General features: G+C 44.2%; 1 protein-coding gene across 11 annotated transcripts in view; it reads right to left on the bottom strand.

Annotated features, from left to right (window-relative positions):
- Positions 1 to 27,020, bottom strand: part of SRGAP2 (SLIT-ROBO Rho GTPase activating protein 2) — a 253,962-nt gene that overhangs the window by 126,955 nt on the left and 99,987 nt on the right. For all 11 annotated transcript variants that reach the window (XM_055581776.1, XM_055581777.1, XM_055581767.1 and 8 more), the window contains one exon: positions 24,023 to 24,215. In XM_055581776.1, coding sequence (XP_055437751.1) covers positions 24,023 to 24,215 — 193 coding nt within the window. The remainder of the gene's footprint in view (positions 1 to 24,022; positions 24,216 to 27,020) is intronic.

Genomic DNA, 27,020 nt, shown 5'->3' with positions numbered 1-27,020 from the left:
AGCTTTCATATAATATTTTTGGTTCTTTGAGTTTGGACTTATTTCTTATTTGAGTTTGGACTTATAAGTTCTTTGGACTTATTTCTCCTTCCAACAGAGGTGTTTTAATTAATTCATTTATTTATTTTGGGACAGTGATGTGGGAGAGGTGTGGGGCATGTGGAAGGAGGGGAACACAACTCTGCTGTAGAGATGATTTTCCCAGCCAACACGAACAAAGGCGGAACACACTTCAAGCTGGAAAACGAGCAAGTCAACGAGACGTGATTTCATAGGGAGCATATTAAGGTTCTGCTAGAGTGGTTTCCTGCTTCAACAGCTTTGCAGCTTGATTTTATTTGGGGCTGCTAGAGCCAAGGGAGCTTCGTTTGGTCAGGAGATTGAAATTTGTCTTTATATCTTTTCCATCTATCACTTGTTTGTACAGTTTCTTTACTTTCCCCGCCCCCGGAGTCTTAGGTTGTGCGATACTTGGGCCTTTAAAGAAAAGGGTCTGAATCCCTTAGGCATGTGCTGAACAGCTGCAAACCTCCTCAAACACTAATCCCTAAAAAGCAGACAAAATATCCAGAAGTATTTTTCTTACTTAAAATTTTTTTCAGGAGGAAGATCAAGAAAATGTAATATTGTAATTGAGAGGGAATGACTCTGGAGTCAAAAAAAAAGAGGGAAAAAAAAAAAAGGAGGCCCAGAAAGTCACAAGCCAACTAAGCATCCACAGACGAGATGATCATTATAAATGCACTGAAAGAGCTAAACCTGTACAGTTGAATCATTAACTTCAAATACATTAGCCCAGTTCTTCTCCTTCAACTTAAACTATTGATGGACATTCAACACATTAGCCACCAAATCCTTAAAGGGATTCCTCTAAAACACTAAGGTGAAGAGCTGACTCAGTCTCCGTCGACCTTGGGAGTACACGTCCCTTTTTTTCTCTATCCCCCTGTCCGGTTTCAGCTGTCTCACCTGTAAAATGGACACATGCCCCGTTGTTGAACATCTAGCTCCCCCAAGATCTCCAAAGCATGATCGCAAACCTGCAAGCTCTCCTGGCTTAAGGTACCATTTAATTAACGATTGCTACGTTCATAGATCTGCAGACAGGCTGCATGATGCAGGCCTGGCATTACTGGGATGGCTTGAGCTTCTGCGGTGCTGTACTGAGATTTGTTTCCCTTTGGGCCAGTGGTCTCTGCGTTGCCCATCTCACAAGGCTGTTGTGTGGCTAAAATGAGATGGAGGGTGCAAAAGAATTACATCAACACTAAAGCACTATCCAAATGTGAAGAAGTATGATTTTTATTTCCAAATACACTAGGATTCAGCATTCATCAATTTCCAACATGCTCCTCACCCGGCCCTGGGCCAGGGCCAAGAGTGCAGCCTGCTGCAAATGCACAGCCCTCGGCAAATAATGGCTGGGATCAGACAGCAGCAACAGGCAATTAACCAAGCAGCTGTAAGTCTCTGGGAAGACGTGAGGGAGATACCAACGGGAGAGCAGAATTTAATCTTCCACTGTCCTTCTCCCAAAGGGCAAGGTGGAGGAGCAGCCCCGCGATCCACACAGGGAACTGTGCTGAGGGAGACAGGAAGGAAGCCACAGCGAGACCAGATTGCCAGACCCCTGGGTGCTTCTGCGCTTCCACTGGGCCCCCTTTCCCACCATTCCTCTCAAGCCTGCCAGTCTGTACATGAAGATGCAAATATCGATACATCTAAGAAGGTGGTTTCTCACTTTTAAAAACAGACATATATGTGCTGTTAGACAAAAATCCAAATGAGTTAAACAAATACATCTTCCAGTACAGATTATCGAGTACCTAGCTATGAGGAGGATTAAAATAAAAAAAAAAAAAAAAACATAATAAACATAATAAAAGGGACCATTTAGTGACAGTTGGACAGGAAACTGGTGGCAAGGAGGAGGCTAGATTTCTATACCTAAATTCCTTCCTGGTGCCTTGATTAAAATGAAATGAACTGAGGCAGCCGAAGAGATTATTTTATTCAGATGAGTGTTATTAGCCTTTTTGGCTTATTTTCTCTATTATGCATTTTGCTGATGCTGACAGAAGCAAACCTGCTGGATAGAGAGGCAAAGCCTCAGCGGATTTATGGCTTGACAGTGCCATGCATAAAATCAGACCCTTGCTGACCCAGATAAGCCAGAGGATGGATGGGATTTGCCGGGGAAGGTGTTAAAAGAAGAAGAAGAAGAAAAAATCACCAAGGTGGGAACTGACTTGAAAAAGATTCTGCCCATAATGGTTGCTGCTGGTTGTGTGACCCAGTAGTACAGCGGGAGCCTGGAGGCATCTTTCAAAGACAGGCAGGCGGGCAGACAGGGAGAGGGCAGGCACACTTCCCTGGGCTTATCACAGCGACAGCTTCAGCTTTGCCAGCAATGAGATCAGAGTAGGAGAGTTCAGAGACAGAAAGAAAAAAGGGCCAAAGGCAGAAAATGTATATTCTACATACGGAGAAATGAGCTCTCCAATTTTCAGGGATAAGTTAATACTACAAATTGTCTTCAGTGGCCTAGACAGATGATTAGAAAGGATTCATGCAGTGGTGTACCCAACTTACTCAAAATAGTCTAAACTGTCCCCTCTAATCACGTGTAGGGGAAGAGCTGTATGGAAATGGAATTCTTGTGGCTTTGGATCAGTTCCAAGGAGTCCAGCCACACCCTTGGGATAATAGCATATTCGAGAGCCGGGAGCTTAGCAATCTTTTTTGAAGTTGAGAACTGGACTAGCACGTGTATGACATCTTAATGACTATTTCCTGAATGACTATAGGACCAAGGTCCCCCTGAGTTAGGTCAGAGAACTGGGAGTGGTTCCCAAACCCGAGCCATTGTATTAATAGATGCTGAATGGAAATGTCTCCATCAATTCATGTGAGGTGAGAGATTTTGCCTTCCCTTCAACCACCCCTACCCCACCCATGTTCGTGGTGGGGAGGGGAGGTTAGAGCTTCACTCAAGACAGCTCTGGGGGTCACAAGAAGAGAACTGGTTGAAGGGTGGCTGACCTAAGATGTGAGTATTTCCCACCCTGGTTTCTTGAAAAGATTTCTTATTGTCCAGCCTCCTTCTCTGAGTCCTTGATCTTGAAAGTCTTCTTATTTCATTCATTGATGCAACAAATACTGATTGAGCGCCTACTATGTACCAGGCACTGTTCTGAGCGTTAAAGGGAGCAAAATTCTTACTTTCGACCAGGTTCTTCCATGTTTGCAGACCTCCTGGATCTAAGACATGACTTTTCTGCTCCTAAACTGTCCATCAGCTTTAGCCCACGTCTTACCCCAGTCTTGATACTTGGCTGACCCATTGTGAAACCCTGATTTGGCTGACTTAGAAGATCTACCTGCCCACCAGACCACACATGACTGCTGTAGACCTGGGTCCTTCCCTTTATTTACATCCCATGTCTTGCCACTAGCATTCTTAGAACTATAGGGAGGCATAATCAAAGAGATTACTAAACCCTCTTAATGCACTCTGGGTACAATCTAAATGCTGGAGAAGAAAAACTACCAATATGATCCAGAGAACTAAGGGCCTATACATTTACTTAAGTATTAACATTTCCCCCTGACAGCTCCCCAAAACAGAGTATAATCATTTAAAGTTCTGAGCTGATTAATTCACTTAATTAAAATAAAATATCATAGCAAAAGTAAAAGACATAACAAAGACATGACTGATAACCAAAGAACAAAAAAAGTCATATATGTTTCTCATTAAAAAAATTTTTATAACCATCTACATTAACAGTTGGACCCACATATTCCATAGAATAATCAGCGAACAACACTACAATTATTTCTTCAGTTTTTTTCTTGTCTGGTTAATCAAGATGTCACCAGAAACCCCATAAGTAATTATAGCACATGACAAACGTACAGAGAAAAAAATACTCGCAGATGTGTTAGCAGATTTTTTAAATGAATGAAATCTTGGGAGATGACTGAGACAGACAGTCTGGCTCACTCCTGGTAGGTCATTGTAGAAAAATAAATACCTGTCTGTGCCAAACTGGAATGATGTCACTCAGAAATCCACACACTTATTTTCAAAGCAGTAACCACTACCTTGGGAGAAGGCATCTCTCCGGCATCAGGCAGAAGTGGAGAAGCTTATCGACAGCCAATAACTCTTCCTGCCTGGCAAATGGTCCTTACACATATCAAGCACCAACAAGCCGCTTGGGAAGAAAGGGTATCCCTAAGATAACCTCCCCCTTCAGAATACCTGTTATTGAGACAATGTGTTTCCTTACTTGGCTCATGATAACAATGAGAAAGGAGAAATACAGCAATATGATTTGATCCTGTGAAACTATAATTGTTGTCTAGTTTTTGAGTTGTGTCCGACTCTTTTGCAACCCATGGCCTGTAGCCCGCCGGGCTCCTCTAGCCATGGGATTTCTTTTTCAGGCAAGAATACTGGAGTGGGTTGCCATTTCCTTCTCCAAGGATCTTCCCAATCCAGGGATCTGTGAAACTATAGAACTACATATAATGAAGTCTAAATAGTCATCAGATCAGCTGCCTGCATGGTCATCAGTTCTCATGTGTTATTTTGAAATTTATGAAATCTTGCCTTACTGGAAGGAAGTCTCTTGAGGACAGGGGATAGTTTGGAATATTCAATGAATGTCTATCACCAAGAATGGGTGGGTAGTTAATCAGCACTGATTAATGACAGATGTCACAGCCACAGAACTCCACAGTAAGCATGGAGCACAGTAAGACAACTCATTTAAAGAACAGTTAACATCTTTAGCCTCCACCAACCCTGCCTAATCAACGACTGCAGTGTGAATCTGGGTGGCTGTTGAGTGACTGAGTTTGTGCACCCACAGGTTTGTGTGCTCTAAATTACAGCATATTATTAACCAGCCGATACTTTGCTGGCAAAAGTTTAAAGGGCTGGATGGAGTAAGAGATGCCCTGGTCAATTTCCAGATTAGTAGGTTATTGAGTTCTACAGGTCTTTAAGGCATCTGGGTAAACAATGATACCCCATCCCAGCAAGATGGTACTCTGTGGAAAGTGCCCTGAAGCACGCTGATGACCTACAGTCTAGTCTTAATTCTGCCACTTGCTGACCAAGTAAACTTGGATACGTCACAGATGCAATCTAGGCCTCAACATTTCTTCATCTGCTTAATAAAATAAATGGGGACAGCAGACCTTCCCTGCCTAACTCACATGGCTATCAAAAAGGTCAAGTCAAAGGTGATGTCCATTAAAAAACTTCATAAACACTAAAGTGTTCTACACCTACAAATCAGTATCATCATGTGTTATTATTGCTGTAACTACTATTATTACATGATAGTTCATACAATGTATTTGCATTCACAAAACAAAGTAGCCAGAGTCATGTCTGAAAAGACAAACATGTCCCCAAATTCCCAGGCCTTATTATACAAGTTTGCAATGAACTTGCTTTATAAATTCTGTACCTTGTCCGTGCACTAAATAGGAATACATTCTGTTGTTATTAACTCATCTGGTTCTCTGGCAATTCCCAACCTCAGTGAGTCTCCTGTGGACAGGAGACCTAGGGGAGGCTTTAAAGGGAAGACTTCTTCAGTGTAAAAGGAAGCAGCAGAGGGTACAAAAATAAGAAGAAAAACAAAACAGAATTGTGGAATTTCAGAGGTAGTAGGGACTTTCAAGATGGTCTAAAGTCTAACCAAACTTGTCATTTTATTTTCTAAGTGAGGAAATTGAGGCTCAGGGAGCCTGGGGTCACACATAGTGGCAGAGCAAGGGCAAGGATCCAGGTCTCCTGAGCAGCAATTGCTTTCTTATTTTATTGTGGTTGCTGCTCTGTTTCAACTAAGATGCCCTTAGCAACTATAAAGCACTGGTGCTGAAAGAGTTAATGGACAGTGTCCAGCTGCCCAAGCCCCAGAGTGCAGAGCTATTCTAAGACAACACATAACAGGAATACCAAGGGTCCGTGAGCCCAGAGGGAGCAAAACTGCTGGTGCCTAACGGCGCCGAAAGCATGTTGACGCGCTGCATGTGGTTACACATGAAAGGCGAGCGAGTAGGAAAAGCAGTCTCCAGTCCCGCCCATTCTAATTTGGGGCTGACTCTGGGCACCTACTGGAGGCTGACCACACCCCGGCCACTCTGTACAATGACCCTTCAGTTCCTTCGCGCCCCGTTCCGTGGCCCCAGTTAACTCCTTTTCTGCCTTCACAGGGGCCATAACAGATCCTGGAAAAAGAGCAAGATCAAAGCACAGCAAGGTCCAGGAGTGAGCGTGGGCAACTGGGGCAACTGTAAAGGGAAGATTCTCAGTTTGGATTCAGAGGATTCCCACTAAGCTCTACCATCTCCAAGCAAGTGTGTGACCTGAAGCCTGGAGCAGCTAAGCTCCAAAGTCCGTTAGGGAGTAATTTCTCCAAGTGTGAGTGTTCAGGACCCCAAATCACCTTACATCAGGATCTCCTGCAGTGCTGGTTTAAAATACGGATTCCTGTGGCCCTCTCGCCAGAGATTCTGATTTGCTACAAGTGCAGAGCTGCTCAAGTCTGCATTTTAAATATTTACACCAGGTAACTTAATGCACGCCAAAATTTTAAGAACCAATGCTCTTAAAGCAATGTTTTTCAAACTGTGGGATACAGCCCATTAGTGGGGTTTAAAAAGTCAACTTAGCAGGTCACCAGTTAGCATTTCTCAGAGAATGAAACAGAAGACAGTGGGACAGAATAACACAGAAAAAGTAGGAAATGCCAGAGCGCATCACACAGAGCAAAGATATCTAGGTATTGCTTAAAAACATGCTGTTCTTGGTTATAACACTGGCATAAAGAACATATATATATGTCTGTGCATGCATTCCAGCTCACAGTATAAGATATTCTGGGGGGTGACTACATACCCCAGACCCTTTTATGAATCTGAGGATTTTCTTCCAAATATTCACCTTCAAAGAAGGGAGGAAAAAAAGAGGGGGGGAGAGCTTACAGGGAGGGAGCAGGGAGGGTCTCATCTGTACACACATCTTAATTTGCACGAGTCAAGAGTTCCTGACCTTCAGAAGCCCATCCCCTGAGGACTTCTCCTGGGACAACTGCGACAGCGTCTAGTACTCTGGCCACAGCAGACACCTAATAATTGCTGGACTATGTCCACAACTTTGTCCTGATGCTCTGTAAATGACTGCCAGTGTTGCAGTGTGCCCTGTAAGAGATGTGGCCCCACCACGCTGATTCCCTTCCTCTTGTGTTCAGGGTGACTAGAAATGTTGAAGTTAAACAATGCTCTCTGAACACTGGGAGAAAGCTGATGGCAAATTCCAAGCATAAGGTTTCTGAAAGCAATGGTGTGGGCCCAATGTCACAGCGATTCGAAGAGCACGCTCCCTGTCCAGAGTACCCAGGGCAGCTTGCGGCACTGGCATCTTTGTGCACCCCTACGGATTAGTCACGAGAGGAGCATACACTTTAGTCCCGATGTAATGATTTCTCTGACCTACTGATACCCACATTTAAAGACACAGAGACCTAGCCTCACTTTCTCTACATGACTAGGAGGACAGAAATTCCTTAGTCCTTGATGCAAGATTCCAAAAGGGCGCAGCCTGTTAGGAAAAAAAGGAACAACCCAGAATGACTGTCAACACCATCTCATGCCACATCTATCTGTGTGTAGAAAGGATGAGTATGCGGGGTTAAGGTTTTGCCGAATGAGGCACACAGAGGAGAGATGGAAGGTATAACGTGAGAGGGGGCAAGGGGAGATGGGGGAGTGGGCAGGGAGGACCACTGAGAAGACAGAGAGTCAGACCTCAAAACTAATCTAAAATTCCCTGATGCTTTTCAGTAATTTGTTTTCATGTGGTGGATATTGGCACAGCATCTAGAATGCTTTGGGCCCATCTGTTTTTGAACTTAAGCTGCAGGCAAGATTCAGAACAGCTGGAATCAGTGGCACTGACCATGTTACATGCGTCTGGAGGAAGGAGAAAAATAAAATGAGTGTGTGGGAGACAGAGGAGGAGGGTTAAACAGAGCAGAGGAAGGGGAGTCTGGAAGCCATCCCCAGAGAGAGAGGAGAGAATGTCCAGGTCAGAACAGATGCAAAAGAACTACTGGAGAGGCCGGCGCATCTGAGTGAGGAGGCCACGGAGGAGAAGCAAGCGGGCCATCAGGACTGGAAGTCAGCAAACAGGGCCGAAACTTCTGCAAGTCCTGGTGTCCAGGAGCAGGGCCCCGAGGCTCCACCTCTGAGGGACCGGATCAAGCTCCTCCAGAGGCCCTACATCAGCACATTACATGAGCTACATGAGTGCTCACAGTCACAGCCGATAACTGAGACAAAAGCTGGATTCTTGGCTCCCTAAATGCGACGTTAAGTGATCATGAGAATGAGAATGGGACAGGAGTAGTCTTAGGAGAAAGTGGCAAGGGTCCCAGTCTCTAAGAGGGCTTTCCCAGAGTCATGGCAGGCGCAGGGAAGGGAGTGTGGGTCCACAGGATGGTCCTCAATTAATGCTTTCTGGCCCTTTGAACACTGTTTTGGTTCCCAAGGCTAAAAACAGACAAAAACAAGGACCTTCAAGCCAGTATTGAAATCTAATTAGTAGAAGTCAAGCTTTTTCAGAGCATGGGTTAGCGATTCTGAAACTACTTTGTATGTACTCTGCTGCTGCTAAGCCGCTTCAGTCATTTCCGACTCTGTGCAACCCCATAGACGGAAGCTCACCAGGCTCCCCCCTCCCTGGGATTCTCCAGGCAAGAACACTGGAGTGGGGTGCCATTTCCTTCTCCAATGCATGAAAGTGAAAAGTGAAAATGAAGTCGCTCAGTCGTGTCTGGCCCTCAGCGACCCCAAGGACTGCAGCCTTCCAGGCTCCTCCGTCCATGGGAGTTTCCAGGCAAGAGTACTGGAGTGGGGTGCCATTGCCTTTTCTGTGTATGTACTCTGCTGCTGCTGCTAAGTCGCATCAGTCGTGTCCGACTCTGTGCGACCCCATAGACGGCAGCCCACCAGGCTTCCCCGTCCCTGGGATTCTCCAGGCAAGAACACTGGAGTGGGTTGCCATTGCCTTCTTCAATGCATGAAAGTGAAAGGTGAAAGTGAAGTCGCTCAGTCATGTCCGACTCTAGCGACCCTGGGCAATTAAATATATATATGGATAATGGGGATCAGGTCTCATGGTGTTCAGGTAACACAGTCACAAATATGGAAAGGGGAGAAAATAGAATAAAACATGCAGTGTTGGATTGAATTGAAGATACTGATGTTTACTCATAGGCTCCAATGTAGATAGATAGACAGAGATATAGAAGCATGTGGGTATGCGTATATGCATACATATAGCTATTCACTATTTCTATCTACTCAGGGGGACTATAAACAATTCTGTTCCAGTAGCAAAGAGCACATCTATCACCCATTGTTTCTAAAAACCATTTCCCACTAAAAGAAACCAAGGCTCTTTGAAGAAACGGCTCCAAAGCGGAAGCAAAGAAATACAAAATGTATCTAGAACCTGTTGCTGTACCAGGAAGTATAAAAAGTACTCAAAGAATGATGGGGGCATGTAAAAAGGACACAGAAGCCAGCCTGAAGGGACTCTATCAGCCAAATGTAGGATAATGTGAGCATTAAAATAAAGACATCAAAGATTTCAAATCTGTTGAATAAAATCAGAATCCATGAATTCACATTGATATAAACAAACAAACACACCACCAAACAAATATGACGGGGGAGAGAAACCTCTTCCTTACAGTAGAGTCCAAGTGATAAGATAAACATAGACGGGATGATGGAAACTGGAAAAATTACCGCTTGGTAACCATCGTGATAGTAGGTTCAAATAAGAATCATCAATAGATGCTAAAACTAGTGAGTGTACGGTCTGAGGAATAACACCATATTTACATGGCCTCAAATGGGACAACTCATGAATGATACACTGAAAACAAGAGGATATCCCTTCTATGGTTTTCCTGCCTGAAGCAGATAACCCAAATAAAGAAATGTTAGATATTAACGAAAGAATCAAATTGGAGAATATTCTACAAAATAGCTGGACTGAGTGCTCCCCTCAAATGTCAATGTCATAAAATACAAAGAAAGACCTGGAAATCTTCCCACTATTAAAGGAAACTAGATAAGACAGTTGAATGAAATGAATAATCTTGGACTCTCTTTTGCCAAAAAGGAAATATTTGAAACAAATTATAGATCTGAATATCTGTAGATTACACAATGTTACTGTGTTAATATGTACACTTTGATTTCAATAACTATATTACCATTAGGTCAGAGAACAACCTTATTTTTAGTAAATACACATTGAAGTATGTAGGATTAAAAAGGTATCATGTCCATAACCTATGCTCAGTGTTTCAGAAAAACAAAATATGTATGTACATGAGTTGTGTGTGGAAAGAAAGAGAAATATAAGGCAAGTGTTAATATGTTAATATTTTTGTACAATCTGGGAAATGGTATACAGAAATTCTCTGACTGATTCTTGAAACTTTTCTATAAGTCTAAAATAATGTCCAAAAAAATTTTAAAGATCTCATTCTGGATGAAAAGGAAATCAGTTCTTGCATCTTTCCTTTGGCAGTAAATACACGCTACTTTGTGTTCTCTTGTTCATAAGCCTTCAGTCTTCTGGGAGCAGAGGTTGGGTCCTATCCATCTTGGTGGCCCCGGCACCTGCCAGAAACTGTTGGTCACTGTTGATGATGATGAAGCCAAGTATCTATTACTGAGTCACAATAATACAGGAGCCCAAGAAGGTTACCCAACAATTCTGGCTCCTCAATCTTGAACTCTATACCTTGTCAGAACACACACATTCATAGATGCATATATATAAACCTTAAAATATTTCACCTTAAGTGGTAACCTCTATAAGCTAAAATACTGGCTTCTTCTGTGCATATTTAATTCCTAGAACTGCCCTAGAATAAGTGCTAAATAAATGTTTGCTGAAAGGATAAGTGAACCCCACATGCTAAGATTGGTGTTCACCAAAACTTCCTATGCTAACTCACACCAGGGCCAGGAGTGGGCATAGCATAATGCTATGCCCCCAAAATAATAAGTGAAAAATCTTATCCAAGATTTCCAAGCCAATTCTTTCTGGCTAGAATGGCTCAAAAATAGGTTGAGATCTGACAAATCACTTCTGTCATTTGATTAAAAGGTGAGAACTTTTCTATAGTCTCTTTAATTTGATATCAGGAATGCCTACTAAAAAGATGTATTATATGTATTTTTTCCATATGGCTTCCCCGAACTGTAAATTGTAAAGTGGCTTTCCTAATCAGTCATCATCTGTCTGGATACTCGGTATGTATATCTGGGGGCTGGGAGTTTAGTGAGCTGAGGATTAAAAAAAAAAAAGCAGCATAACTGAATTCTTTACAAGCCACTTTATCTTCATTCACTTCCAATTCCTGATGAAACTGAGACCTGGCAAAACCAACACTTAGAATGCACAAGAATCAGGTTAGCATCCGAGACAAAGCCCCTAACAATACCATTTAATCCACATATTAGAAGCACCAGGAAGTGCTAATGGAACGGTGTGTGGCATGCCTGCCTGAGCGTGCATGTGTGTGTGTGTGGCACTTGGTGGTAGGGAAGGGCACACATTTCTACCCAGGACCAGAGAAAACAGGATCAAGGAGGCGGCTGACAATCTATCCCATGTATAAGAAGGGAGGCAGGGAGAAAGGCAGAAAGTCAATAAACCTAAGAAACCGAACCTTTCTTAATTGTGCCTGCCTTCCTGGGCTTATCTGCCCTCTATTCAGAGTCCACTCAGTGCTTTGTCTTCCAAGGGAAACGTGTGAGGCATCGTTTCCACCTGTACGCTGCAGCATCAATTCTGTACAGCTTCCTCCTTTTGCTAAATCCTCGAGATGCTGCCTGTAAATTCAAAGAATTTCAAGCATCAACAGAAACCCCCACCCCCACCTCCAGAACTTAGTTATGAACATCTGTTGTTTACAAGGGTTCAGGCTGAGAGCTGCCAGACTTGTTCTGCAACCTCTACTTTAACACAGAGGCTGCCAGGGAGGGATGTCTGAATTTCATGCAAGGATGCCCTGTCCCAACTGCTTAAGCAGAAATCGGCAAACACAGCTCAGCATCCTCCCGCTGAAGATAATCCTAGTTTGTTCGATTCATTTTCTAATCCTGGCTCTTTAACCAGTTGCACCCAAAATATGCTAAGAAGCAGAGCTGTGTTCATTGATCTTCCCTGAATTAAAACCTAAGGGGCAATGATCCAACGACCGGTGGAGGTGTATAAAGGCAGGAGATAGTGGAAAGGATTTCAAATCTGAAAAACCAAACCCCTACTTTTTTCTCATTCTCCCTAAATCCTTCATTAACACTGAGCTCTTCCCATATGACTCTGTTTCTTTTCACAGCATGATACTTCAGTGCAGCACAGAAATTAGATATTAAAGTCTTTACTTCAATTAGCTTGGGACCAAATCTAATTGAGAACATAACTGCTATCCTGTACCTCTCCCTGGCTGAGCCAAGCACAGGTACCTCCCAAGCCCTTCACCTTCCCTCCCTCCCGGTGACGACTGAAACCTGCTTTACACAGGCTCCTATTTTTAGATTCGTGTGCCTGCGTGCACATGTGTGCTTATTATTCTCTTCCGACCTGTCTTATTTTTCCCCATTTCAATTATGAGTGTCCTTACAGTAGAGACTGTCTTTTCTTCTTATCTTGCAAACCCTCCCACTTAACACAGCCATCTCCCAATAAAGATGACATGGCTTTTGCCTTTAAAAGAGAACTGGATCAAAGTCAATTCATTTAATTGGCTACGAATTTCTGAGAATGAAAGAACCCACCGCACATTGCTTCCTGCGTCTGCTGTGGAATTGTGGGCTTACAAGAGCCAGGAAAATGAATACTACGAGTTCCTTGTGCCCAACACTGTTGTTAAGGGACAAGATCACCAGGGTCTGTGCCTGGCAAGCTGAAAGACCAAGGTGTGTCCTGCTGACATCTCAACAGCAGAGCCCACGAGACACAGGAAGTCCCCAGCTTCCAACATCCTCCCAACTGTGCATAAAAGCATGTTTTGCTCCCAACCTGCCCTCTATCATTCCCTGCACTAAAAGAATGATATGAAGTCATTTATGCAGACGCTTGTAAGCTTCTGTTTGGCCTCATGAGACAGATGGCCCCGTAAACCACAGTTTGCTGTGCTCATGACTGAGATTTGGGCTGCCCTGGCCTGCCGGTCCTGCCAGTGGCTGCTGCAGGAGGCTGAACAGACCTGACTGGTGTTCTTTTATTCACCTGCGGCACAGTTGGGACCTGTGGGCCTCAACACTACACCTTTAATGATTAGGCAATTAGTGCTAACTATTAACTCTGTGAGGGCAGGACATCAGAGGGTGGTTGTAAGACAAATTTCCTCCTCTTGATGATGGTGAGCCTGAATCTAAAAATAACAAGTCAGGGTTAACTACCTGGTTCAAGGCAGTTCATGACGCCTAACGAACAAGACACCTTATCGGACAAAACACACAACTGCTGAGTTCTTATAAGAACGGACGTATAATTACACAGAGTCACTTAATTACATATTTCATCCCAAGGCAGTCGTATCATAAAAATCAAGAAGCAGAAAGTCTGTCATTCGAGAGGGCCCATAGCGGTCACTGAAGTAAATGGAGACTGACATGCTATTACCTAGGGCTAGGCTTAAGAGTGCTTAACTCTGCTTAGGGAATAAATGGTGAATCTGATCTACTATTAGCTATGGTATAGCTATATTTGGTCCCAACTCCTCAGGAGTTGGACAAGAAAACACTGTCACTGATATTTACATTTACTTTGGGTCAAACACTGTCCTAAAGGCTTCACATTCATTTAATCAGCATAACAACTCCATGAGGTATATACTATTATTATCCACGATTTGCAGATGAAAAAAGTGAGCCAGCTAACAACCTTCATGTAAAATCACATAGCTAGTGAGCAGAAAATCCAAGATCAGAGCCTAGAAAATCTGGTTCCAGAACCTGTGATCTTGACAATCAGGCTACATTCCTTCTGTGGTGATGACAATTAGGTCAGCTACCATTTTTTGAGCAGCTAGTAAGTTACTCATTGGAAAAGGCCCTGATGCTGGGAAAGATTGAAGGCAAAAGGAGAAGGGGATGGCAGAGGATGAGATGGTTAGAAAGCATCACCAACTCAACGGACATGAATTTGAGCAAACTCTGGGAGATAGTGGAGGACACAGAAGCCTGGCATGCTGCAGTCCATGGAGTTGCAAAGAGTCAGGCATGGCTTATCAACTGAACAACAAAAAGTAAGTTATAGGCACTTGGCTAGTGCTTTACAGATATTGTATCTAATCTTGAGAGCAACTCTTCAAGGTACGCTTTACTCTCCACATATCATGGATGAGAAAACTGAAGCGAAAAGGAGTTAAGTGACTTGGTCAAGGTCACACAGCTATAAGTGAAAGATCCAAATTTCTCTGGATTAAAGCTCTCAGCTTTTTCTGCTAAGTCTTAAAGCCTGCCACAGAGCTTTCAAATGAATTTTTTCTCTATTCAAAAGACAAACCACTACTCCATCTTGCTGATCCCCCACATTGCCTGTGTCTTTTCCATCGTCTTTTATCTACGTGTGAGGAGACCTCCCAACTCCTCCAAAAAGGACCCAATCATACTGAAGGTTCTATATGGACTAGGCTAGTGAAAAACTCACCAACAGATCTTTCATTAGTTTCTAAACCAAGCCAGCTTGAGCCATGGCAAAAGGAAACCAACCCTTGCTCAACACCAGATGCTAATTCTGGGCAAAGTTTCCCTGAAGGAACACACAGCTCCCAAATATGTCCACAGCAAACGAGCGACGCACCAGTCCCAAAGAATACAGGCTCTTCCTTCTGGCAGCTTCAGGCTTTGTCCTACTTCCCTCCTCAAAAGCACGCCGTACTCAAAGAGGAACTTGCTGGCCCTCCACTCTTCTGATTTGCAATCACAGCTATAATATTCTCCATGACCGACTGACTCTATTTCTCAACCCAATGCTGTCCAGGGAGGTTGATGGGCAATTTGGAACTCAGCTCCAGAGGAAAAATCCATTGGCAACAAGTGATATAACTGAAGAGACTGTGCACATTCAAATACTGGGCCCAAGCCCAAGAACATGGACACTACAAGAATTTTTCTTTAATTAATTGTGTGTCTAACCTCCCACTGAAAGGAGTACTGCAGGTGGAACGTCTACCAGATTCCGATCCCCAGTACCTAGCTCAATGCCTGTATATAATTAGTTCCCCAAATGTGAACTGAATGAATACCAAATAAATATATCTTTTTCACTCTTTGCAATCTGAGTACCACCGACAATACACGTTTCCCTTTTTAAACTCCGAACACCTTTACTGTTGTAAGTCAAACATTCCACAGCCTCAACCATCATCTCCCAATGAACACGCCCCAAATCTCTAACAACCCACACATTAGCTCTGAATATAGTCCAGATCTTCAGCCCTGACTAAAGCCATTCATTTTCTGTCAATTACAGAAATTTCAGCTTCAATATCTTTCCGAAGTCTTAAACTTAACAACCCAAAACCAAATTTTGCATATTTCAGCTCTTCAAAAACAGCTCCTTCTCCTAACTTTGGGATTTATATTAAAGGCACCATTAATCTACCAGTCACCCAAGTCCAAGAGAAACTTCACAGCCCTCTTTCTTTTGTACTGCCAAGATTGCCTGAAACCCAAATCCCACCAGTCAGCAGTTCCTGTAGTCTTACGGCACCAGGTGCTCCCTCTGCCTCCAGCCTGGGAGCTCCAGGAGGAGAGAAGAGGGCAGTATCTGTCTGCCTGGCATGCATGGGGCACACGGTAAGAGCACATGTGTGCTAAGTGGACTGAAGGATCAATTTCTATTCTTTTCATCCCTACCATCCCCCGCTAATTTAGATCCTTATTACTTACCATGAAAACCGGTTTCACTGTCTCAACTTCCTTGTCATTTGGCAAGCCATCACCATCAAGGTTAAGGTTAATCATCCTCCAATCCAGTTCATACCTCAGCCTGGACACATGCTGTGCAAACCTTCACTGGTTTCCAGTGTCCACTGTGTAAGGCCGAATCTCTTAGCCAAGAGTCAAGCTTCACCAAGATACGGTCCTATTTACTTTAGCCCAGGACCTCCATAAACACTCATTCCCCCAACCAAACCAGTCTACTTACTATACCCCAAAAGTGCTTTGTACTTTCCTCTTGGCTACATCTTTCCCCTCCCTCGATCTTCATCTGCCAAAATCCTAGCCGTTTTTAAGGCCTGGTTCAAATCCCATTCCCCTCTTGAAAGTTTGCTGACTGACCAACTGTGCACTGTGCCTTCTGTAGCACACACTTGGTACTTACCCCATATTGCCCTACACTGAAGGTCTGTGTTATTACATCCAGGCATAATTTGCCCCTGATTAGATTAGAAGGCAATGGCACCCCACTCCAGCACTCTTGCCTGGAAAATCCCATGGACGGAGGAGCCTGGTGGGATGCAGTCCATGGGGTCGCTAAGAGTCAGACACGACTGAGCGACTTCACTTTCACTTTTCACTTTCATGCATTGGAGAAGGAAATGGCACCCCACTCCAGTGTTCTTGCCTGGAGAATCCCAGGGACGGGGGAGCCTGGTGGGCTGCCGTCTATAGGGTCGCACAGAGTTGGACACGACTGAAGAGACTCAGCAGCACCAGCAGCAGATTATAAAGTTAGTTGGCTTCCCCAATGATTCAGCAGGTAAAGAATCTACCTGCAATGCAGGAAACACAGGAGATGTGGGTCAGGAAGATTCCCTGAAGTAGGAAATGGAAACCCATGCCAGTATTCCTGCCTGGGAAATCCCATGGACAGAGGAGCCTGGTGGGCTACAGTTCATGGGGTCGCAGAGGTGGACACAATTGAGCACCGTTGACTTGACCTGAGAGTATAAAGTCATGTGGGAAAGAACCACTGCTTCTACTTTTTTGAATCTCTCTCCTCTAAGAGGCTAGACTAATAACCTTAAAAATGTTCAACAAATATTTGTTGCTGAGGAGAAGGAAAAGCTGGAAAAAAAGACAAGATATTGGCAGTGGGTTATAAAGAAGCATAAGGTCTCTGTAAGGAACACAGCGGGATAGCAATGTAGGAGTATTCCTCTAAAACTCAATAGAAAAAACAAAAACCCAAACCCATAACCCTACCTCAAAATAAAAGAAAAAACTGAGCTATTAAAAGCAGGAGATCAAAACCAAATGAGCTATAACTGAAAGGTAATTTACAGCAAGTCTATGAAAAAAATAAAAAAGCCAAACAAACAAACGCATTATCAATTAGAGTCCTGCTGGGTAATATTAACACAGATTCCACTTTAAAAAGACAATCAAAGGCTTAGCAACAAATAGGAATACATTTAGACTCTTCAAGGAGTCAAAGAAAATGCAAGAGCATCTTCCCTAGGAAGATTTTCTACCCTCACATAATATCTCCGCTCTTAAATCAGGCAGATAGAATTTTTAAACATTAATAGGGTCCTCCTACAATGCGAAGGGATGAAGGAAGCCACATGACTTATCTTAAACAAAGCAGAATAAGATAGAGGTAATCACTATAGTTCTATCTGTAGGGGGAGGAGAAGAAGAGGGGAACCACAGGGTCAGATTCGGCGATGGAGTCGCAGTCGCCTGAGCTTTAATGAGAGTGTCTGCACTGAGACAGTGTCGGAGAGGACAAAGGTGAGCAGGAGAAAAGCAGAAGAGGAAATCAAGCCAAAGAGAGACAGGGTAATGGCTTCCAAGTAAGAAGCTGTCCAAGAAAAGATGAAAACAGCAGTTCAGCAACATTGGTCCCTAAATGCGGTCACTTAAGACTGTAACAAAACACCTAACCTAACCCAGTATGAGGGGCTGAAATCTAGCCAGCTTGAGAACTGGCCTGGAAAAGGGTGGGACAAATCATGCAGACCAATGTCGGCGCTGGCCAGCCTACCCCATCCCAAGCTGAATAGTTTCCACGTCCCTGAGACGCGTCTGTCCAGGGCTCCCGCTGGCAGCCGCTCTCCTGGCAGCACAAGGAGACAAATTCATGGCATTGCTGGGCCAGCAGCTGCTACAGCTCCGGGGGAGGCGACGAGTGCCCGCTGAGATGCTTTGGGCAGAGAATGAACTATTCTAGGGACCAGTCCTAGAGTCAGCGGAACCGAGGCTACACTTCGCCGGCTGAATGAAAATACAGTACAATTGCCACTCCACAGACCAGGAAAGCCACAGCCCTTCCTCTGTCCCAGCTTCTTTGACTTTAATTGCTTCTTGCCCTCCTGTCTGACCCATTTTTTGTCGAGTTCCCAGGGCACGACTTCAGTATCAGCCCCCACTAACCTGAGGCTCACTGCCATTCCTTCCTAACGCGTTCCCCTCCAGTCTCTCTGCTCCAGCTGATCTTATGCATTGTTGCCATAGTTACCTTTCCAAAGCACAGCCATCTATAAATATGCTCCAGAACTATCAGTGGGTCCCCCATGCTTACAGAATAAAGCCCAACCTTTTGTCACCTGGCATTCACAGACCACTGTGATCTGTGATTCCTATCAACTTTTCAGGCTTATGTCCCTATCCCATTTCTCGCTTCTGTTCTTTCGAAAAACAGATGAGCTACCGACCAGCTCTGTGCCTCTATCAACACTGTTCTTGCTGCCTAAAATGCTTCCTTCTCAATTTTTTTATTCTACTTCTACAACTTCTGCATTGTTTCCATTGAATTAAGCTTATAAAACTAATAACTTGTATTGGCATTTTTATGTTTCCATTTCCCATCCACTGAAGCGCACCTCCATAAAGCCCCATCTTCTCTGTGCATTTACGGCACTTCTCAAAGTGGATGAGTGAAATGCTCTTTCATACGCCTGCCCTCTTGTGAATCACACGCAGACAACGTGGCAGAGGCTGCTAACTGTCCCCCACTATGTTCCCCCTCCATTAATAGAGATTCTACTTTCTGGTCTTTAGATTAATAAGTACATTTCCCAGCCTTCCTTGCAGCTCAGTAGCCCCATGAGTCTATGTGAGCTGAAGAGATGTATGTGCCACTTCCAGACTGCACCTTTAAAAGGTAAGGATGTATCTGCCCCTGACCCTTATGCTTTTCTTTCTGGCTGGAATGGGGACATGATGGTCTGAGCCATCTTGGGTCGTGAAGAACCAGGGCAACACTCTAGGGATGGAATAAGGATCCCAACACTGCCCAGGATAGCTAACAACCAGATAATGACAGGAGAGAAAAATCAAGCTCTGCTTGTGAAAGATACTATTACTTGGGTCTATTAGAGCTGCAAAACTTACACCTTAACCAAAACAGATATACCTAAAAAGCCTTTCCTGAGTCCAAAATGCCAATTTTCAGTTGCTAACAAATGTTTCAAGCGTGGTCTGGTGGTGCTGCCTGCCAAGAGTGAGCTCAGTTTCAGCAGCGTGGTTTTCTTTCTACAGCAACGCCTGTACGTGCAAACATCTGAATACCTGGCTGCGTTTTACAAAGCAGAGATGAGTGGGAGGTGGACAAACGCAGGGCCTGCCACCAGCGTTACCCTGAGAAGTAGAGTCTCATCACTGTACGAACAAGACAAGGCTAGAAATCTCCAGCCACCAAGAATCCTCAAATACTCCCCAGATTTAAGCAGGTTCAACTGCTTCAAGCAGTTGCCACGGGTTCAACTGGGGCAAAAAGAAGAAAATGAGAAAAAAAAAAAAAAAAAGAAAATGAGAGACCCAGCACAAAAGGCTCAAGGTCGTCAGGTGAGGTGTAACTCAGGGTTTCACAGATAAACTTACAGTAACAGAAACCCTCTTCTCCATGGAAGGCCCTGTACGTTTTTAGGAATAATTGTGTAGGAAACGACGCTGCCTGGACCCCCTAACTGAGCTTCCGGCATCCTGCCTGTGTCACATGCCAGTGTGTGTGTCTCATCGCCTCTCCTATTAGGCTAGACCACATGGACTGGCCCCTTTGTGACCTTCTGTGTCTTCCAAAAACCAGCAATCTCATGTTTCAGTCTAATAGGCTGAAAGTTCTTGGGCTTGGGGCTCATTTTAGTCATTTTTGCCTCACAATGCTTATAATGGGAGAATATCAGTAAGAAATTGCTGGGATTGACTTTTACAGGTTTTCTACTTGAAAGCCTGCTAGTTTCATCAGACATACCTACATCCTTTCCATCCTTCTAAGTGCTTAAAAAAATCACCACCCTCTCTCCTTCCTTTGTTTCCTTCCTTCTTCCCTCCCGCATCCTCTCCTGGTAACTTTTACTTCTAATAATTAACACTTCTACTCCCTAAAATTGCGTGTGCCCAAGCCTGGGTCCTGGGTTTAGCTCTTTGTTCCTCTCTTTCTCTTCCCTGAGTTCACATAATTGCATATCTTCCATGATCACTTTTATACCTCAGAGTCTGCTCTCTATTCCTAGTCAAAACCTCTTACCTCAGTGGTACCTCTCCACCAGACAGGCTTCCTACTGCGCCAAACCCGACATGCTCAGAGTAGGCTCGCCATTCAAAACAGCTCTTCCGCCAACACCCCCACATCTAGGATAGATGCTTCAATTCTTCCAGGCCACCATATTAGAGAGCCTGGGTCTCCACGGTTATAGTTCTTTATCCAGTCAGTCACCCAGTCCTCTTAAGTTTCCCAAATACTTATTCCTTCTTCTCTAATCTTGCTTGCTCTCACACTGTACATGGATTATTCCCCCAAACCTCCATTTTGGCCTTCTCTGCCATAAAAATTCATTCATCCTTCTACCATTTTTTGTCATGTCTCCTTTCCCACAGAAGAACCCAGAGGGCTCACTACCATGCTCTGCATCAAATCTTAACTCCCCTGCTTGTCTGTTAAATTATTTGGTGTCTACTTACCTAAACTTAATTTTCCACTGCTTTGGGAAATATGTGTTCTCATAAAATTTTGCTCATACCTCTGTTAAAGCCCCTTTTACATTATATTGTTTACATGTCTCTTTTCCCTGTTAGCCAAGATTCCAGAGCTTATCTCGGTCTGCAAAGGAATCAGCACAGAACACAGTACCCAGCAGGCATTTCAAAGGGGTCTGTTGAATAAGTAGATGGCTCCTCAGGATAAGTTCCGACAGGAAGCTATTAAAGTAACCTACCCATAAAGTGACAGCAAAGGAGTGGCAAAGCCCCCTCGACAAGCGCTTGGAGCTCTTTGTCCTTTTGTTCCGCAACACCTGCCTCAACTCACCTAACTGTGTGATGTGTTCAGTGCCTGTTACCTTATTCTATTAAAAGTGCCAAGTGGAAGACGGTATTTGTTCATTGTTATATCCCAAGGTACAGCGTCTATTTTGAAGGAGCTCAAGGAATACGCAACAGACATTTGTTGGATGAATGCATTCAAGCCTCCTTTTAGGGAAGCTCCGGGATCTATCCCTCACTCGCCCCTTTAGCCTCTCACCACCGAACACGCCTGCCTCTTCTTTCCTGAATGTGCTATTCTCTCCTACACAAATCTACCTCTAAAGACTAACCTAAATCCCACTCGTTTCATGAGTATGCTCCTGATTATTCCAGATCCTTTATCTGTCTCTGATGATTTATCACTGACCTCTTATCATATCCATATCCTACATATAGCAAGGATCTCTTAATTAGACCATTATTTCTTTATCTCTAATTGCTTCCTATATTAAAAATCTTTTCTCCCCAACCAGATATGGCCCCCTATGGAAACATACAATCAACCTGTTTTATATCTTCCAATACCTGTACAACACAGAGCACATAGCTGGCTCTCAAGAAATATTCACTGATTATTTGGGAAAAACGAAGCCTGGTACCAGCTTTATCAGAAGGGAAATCAATTCTCCCAGCCTTGGAGAAAAAAAACCCTATTTCTTGTATGTAATCTTAATCAGATCAGTTCAGCACATCTGTACCTTAATTTCTAGTAAATATGTCCTTAAGCTAAGAATATAATTTAGTACTAAAAATCAGGCTACTTTAAACTTAGGAGGAGTTATCAAGAGAATAAGTCCAACCTTGAATCATTTTTCTAAAGCAAACAATCCTTCTATCTTCATTTATCATATACTAAAATAACATTTTATTCTCTCAGGACTGCTTATCATAAAGAGATACGACCCTTGGAAGAGACCCTTGGAAAAGACAAGGGTCTCTGAAGATGAAACATCTGGAGGAAACTCTCACTCTGGCTTGTATTGAAAGGTCATATGTTCTCCTTATTCTCAGACTCCACAGTCATTGCTCAGAACTGGCTTGTAAAGAATAAATTATGTCCCAAATTGTCAGGGTGATAAACAAAAACAGAAAATAGAGGGAAATAAGATACATTTGGCATTAATTCTTAAATTCACTCATTCATTTATTCATCCAATAATATTTAGTAAGCATGGATCATATATTACATTAGGCACTGTGGGAGGCTGAATGATGAATCAGAAAAGCTTATACAAGTCCACGAAGGGAAGATAATATAATATAAGATAGATAGTTCTGAATGCCTTAAGGAAAGAACAATGAAAACAATGCTGTAAGAATTTAGAAGAGGGAGAATTCATTCTTCCTTCTGGGAGAATCCAGAAAGATTCTAGAAACAAGTCCCATTTGCATGAGGCCTTAAAACATGGGTATGGCTTTGACACGCAGAGATGTAATGAACGGACACGTAAGTTCAAATCACAGGATGCGCAAAGGCCCAGTGGAGTTAGTGTTCTGTTTGGCTGTGGAATAGCAGAGCAGAAACAGGAAATAAGGTTGGAAAGCTAGTTGGGCCAGATGTAGACAGGCCTGAACACTAGCCAAGGAGTGTACACCTTTGTGAATAGAGCAGGACTTCACAAACTTAACTGTGCATACCAATCACCTGGGGCTCTTGTTACAGCGGATCTGAGGGGGGCAGACCCAAGACTCTGTATTTCCAACCCTTAGGTAGTGCCGATCTTGAAAGACCACATCTTGAGCATCAAGAACACAGACCTCCAGGACCCACTGCACAGAGAAACTGCCTGACCCCCAGGGTATTCCAGGAAGACTAAATCTGTTAACAGTGGATCAGGCAGATTGGGATGGGGAGAAGCTGTTCGTTAGAATCATCTGGGAAGCTTTTACACCACACTGTTACCCAGGCCTTACTCCCAGAGATTCTGATTTAATTGATCTGGAATGTGGCCCAGTTTCAGCATTTTAAAAAAGTTCTCCAGGGAATTCTAATGTGCAGCCAGGATTAAGAACCTCTCCTAAAGATGATACAGTAAGTATTGCAATCAGTCAGGCAAAGATGAAGATGACCTAAACTAGGGCAATGGTAGGGAGAACAGAGTGAAAGGGCCAGTTGTATACAACACTGTAAATATAGAAGGAATAGACCTTAGTCTGTACAGCGACTTAGACTTATGGCTACCTCCATTTCTTCCAGTTAAGGACAGTTCAGTGAAATGGTTAAGAACACAGACTCTAGAGCCAGACTGCCTGGGTCTGGATTCCAGTTCTGCCATTTATTTATTAGGGGTGTGTGTGTGTGTGTGTGTGTGTGTGTGTGTGTGCCACACACATAGAGGCCATGGGTCATTATTCCTTGAACTCTTTATGACCCAGTTTCCTCATCTGTATGTTGGGGATACAACAAAACTAACATATGGAGTTGTGAAGGTTGAGTTAAGCCCTTTGGCACTAAGCTTGGCACACAGGAAGGTGTTTGCTGTTACTACAAGCACGGTTCATGATCCATCCTGATCTCTCCACAGTGTTGAACTGCATGCAAGACTGGTCTGGAAATGAAGTCCTGGAGGGCTCTCAGCCCTCAGGCAATTAGAAATCACTAGGCCACCTGCTTCATGAATACAATGGGATGGAGGTGGCATACCCTGCCTCCCTCTCACACCCCTCACTCCCAAGGTCTCTAGAAGTAACAGCGCAGCATCCCTACTTGAACTGCTGGTCCTTGGTGCTCCTCGTCTTGGCCAGGAAGCGCTCTGCCAGCTTCTCCAGGTTGCGGGAGTAGTCCATCTCGATCTCAGCCTTCTTACGGAAGAAGTCCTGGAGGTCCTGCAACAGCTGTACCCGGAGCTCACACTGCTGGTCCAGGCATTTCATCTGCTCTGTGAGTTGAGCGCGGATCTCTGCAATGAAAGCAAGGTGAGGCAGTCAGACAGACACTTCCGGAAAAAACCATAAAGCCAACATTCACCCCTTCCATCTAGGTGTTCCCTGTGTTCTGGGGAACTTAAAGGCTTTACTTTTAAAAATGTGGTGTGAGGCACCACCACCAACTCACCAACTTTTCAAACCCTTAAAGAACACTGAAACCGAGAATCTGCTAAATCAGTTAAGAAAAACTGCTTATCAGATATATGATATTCAGGGCTGCCATTTAATAAGCAATTTACTGTATACCAGACACAGCATCAAAATGTGGGCTTCCTTCCAGCAGAGAGCTGAATGAATTATCTCCCAAGCAACCTATTAGGTCAGGACTACTTTTATCCCTATTTTAAAGATGGGAAAACTAACTCTTAAAGAAGTTAAGCTATTAAGTGGTGGAGCCAGGATTCAAACTCAAACAGCTCGACTTTAAAGCCCAAACGCCTACTTTTCATACTGTCTTTCCATGTCTTCATGAAGTAGGGGAGGGGTCAAGGTATTTTAAAGGAGATAGGAAGGGCCCTGCCCAAGAATAAATAGTGGCAATCACGAATGAAACAATTACCTAGATCTCTGGGCAAGCAAACCATTCACCGTCAGTCAGATTCCACAGTTTCCAATACCATAGAACGTAATCAATCTTTAAGAAGTTGGTATTTTCACTAAATATTACTCATATCTCTGATCCTTCACCCTCACCAATGCTCAGAGCCTCCGTTGTGTCAAAGCTAGAAATATTTCTGGTTAAGCTCTAGCTTGGCAGCTTTCTGGCTGGCCAGAATCCACATACAGGGCTAGCAAACACTCTCTGAAACTGCAGCAATGGCAGCTCCAGATACAACCAGTTCTGCCTCACATGCAATACTGCATTTGTCACGGACAAGACCTGGCACCCGCGGGAGGCAGCTTGCCAAAATCCGACTGCAAGGCCTGCCATGCACATCTTGCTGAGGTTATGCCCCCATCCCTACCTGAGTCACAGGAGTCACTTCTTTCATCCCCTTCCTCCCCAACGTCCCCCCGGCCCCCGACCCTGCAAGCCTGCTCAGCCCCAGCAGCTCAGGCTGTGACAGTGACTCCAAGCCCAGGGAGAAGAGCACCTGCACTGATAAGCCTTTCCTTCTGCGCGCTCCGAATTCATTCCCCAACAGTGGAGCTGTAACACTGCTTTCAGACTAGGCTCTGTAAAGCAGGGCGTGGGCATGCGGGATCCGAGTTTTCGTCTAAGCTGTAGACAAACGAGAGGCAAATCCAGGAACGAAGCTATGATGTTGAAAAGCCTGCCAACCACTCCTTTTATGAAGCAATAAGGGATGGGCAAATGGTGCATTTGGCTTCGCCTTGGAGTAGCTACAGGTCCACCATCCATCCCCATCTTCATTTTTGGTTGTTTTTACAGATATCAGATGTATCACAAGTATCTGGTCCTTTATGGGTGAGAACCGTAGTTCTCACCCTCTTTATCCCTCTGCCTCCCTCGTGCCAACCACCAATGCCAAACAGGCCTGCAGTAACCTCACCTGAACTGAAACTGAGCCCTGGAGGATTGTTTCAAGCAGACAGAAGGCTGCACAGAAAAGCTGCCTACCTCATCATTCATCAAAGCTCTCTTGTTCTGTGCTTTTTTTGGAGTCTGATTACAAGAATGTTGAGGGGGAAAGATCTGCAGAGGGCATGTCAGGCATTGGTTCTCGCCAGGGTTTTCTGGGTCTCTTAAAGGCAGCAGCCCTGGTTGAGACTATCCTTGAGGCTTCTGTCCCTTTTCCGTCTTTGACAAACAGAAGTAGCAGCTGGCAGTAGAAGCCACTGGGTGGGTAGACTGTGAGCAGAGAGGCTATTCACCATGCTCACTGATATTACTCACAACCCGTCCATTAAATAATAAGAATCAGAGCATCTTAGGGTAAAAAGGCTTTCCAGGTCCCCAGTCAGTAACAGTGCAAGAGGATGTGGCAGGACAGGGGCGCTGTCAGTCCTTCCTGAGCCACTTGGAATTCTTTACCACATTGCCTCAAAAAACTCCCTAACTAGGGGAGCAGAAAGGGGAGCATGGCAAGATGGATGCTGCCCACCTCTGCTGAAAGGAGAAGGCTAAGCAAATTCCCACGAAACTCATGAAGTTCCAGAGGTAGACTGCTCCAGGGTTGTCCTGTCCGAGGAACAAGCAGTTCATAGGAAGCCTTTAAGATGTGTGAATTAATCTAGGAAACCCGCGTGTGCATCCAGCCAGCATGGAATTCCACCCTGACTTCCTCAGGTGCTTCAACAAATGGGCAGCATTACCCAAAGTGCACCCCACCCTCTGGCATCCCCTCTGGGCCCCTGCAGGAAAAGAAGCACGTGTTTGCTGAACATCTTTGATGGGCCTCTACTCACATCATTTTATTTAATCTTTATTACTAGGCCATAATTGGTAACTCCAATTATCCTGATCACAAGATGAGAAAACTGAAGTATGACTTGTTAAGTAATTTACCAAAGGGTCATACAATTAGGGGCAAGTGGGGTTGAAGCCAAGTTAAGGTTTGCCTTGACTTGTCAAAGAGGTTGACAGTGGGGACGGGAAACGTGAGAAACCAACAAGCGTCTGAAGTCTCGGGGGCATTTTGGGGGGGACATGACAGTTTCTCTGGCTCCAAAACCTGGAACGTCCCCTTCTCTACCTTCCAGCTGCACTGGTGGGTGACTCAGGCCCGAGCCAAGTTTGGAGTAGCCCAGTGACTCACTATCTAGCCCATGTTTTGACTAGTCCACGACCAGGCTGGCTTCCTTCCTACTTCCTA

The sequence above is a fragment of the Bubalus kerabau genome, chromosome 5 (genome assembly GCF_029407905.1).
Source record: "Bubalus kerabau isolate K-KA32 ecotype Philippines breed swamp buffalo chromosome 5, PCC_UOA_SB_1v2, whole genome shotgun sequence".
NCBI classification, from domain to species: domain Eukaryota; kingdom Metazoa; phylum Chordata; class Mammalia; order Artiodactyla; family Bovidae; genus Bubalus; species Bubalus kerabau.
The sequence above is the reverse complement of the archived record's forward strand: the minus strand, read 5'-3'. Positions and strand labels throughout refer to the sequence as shown.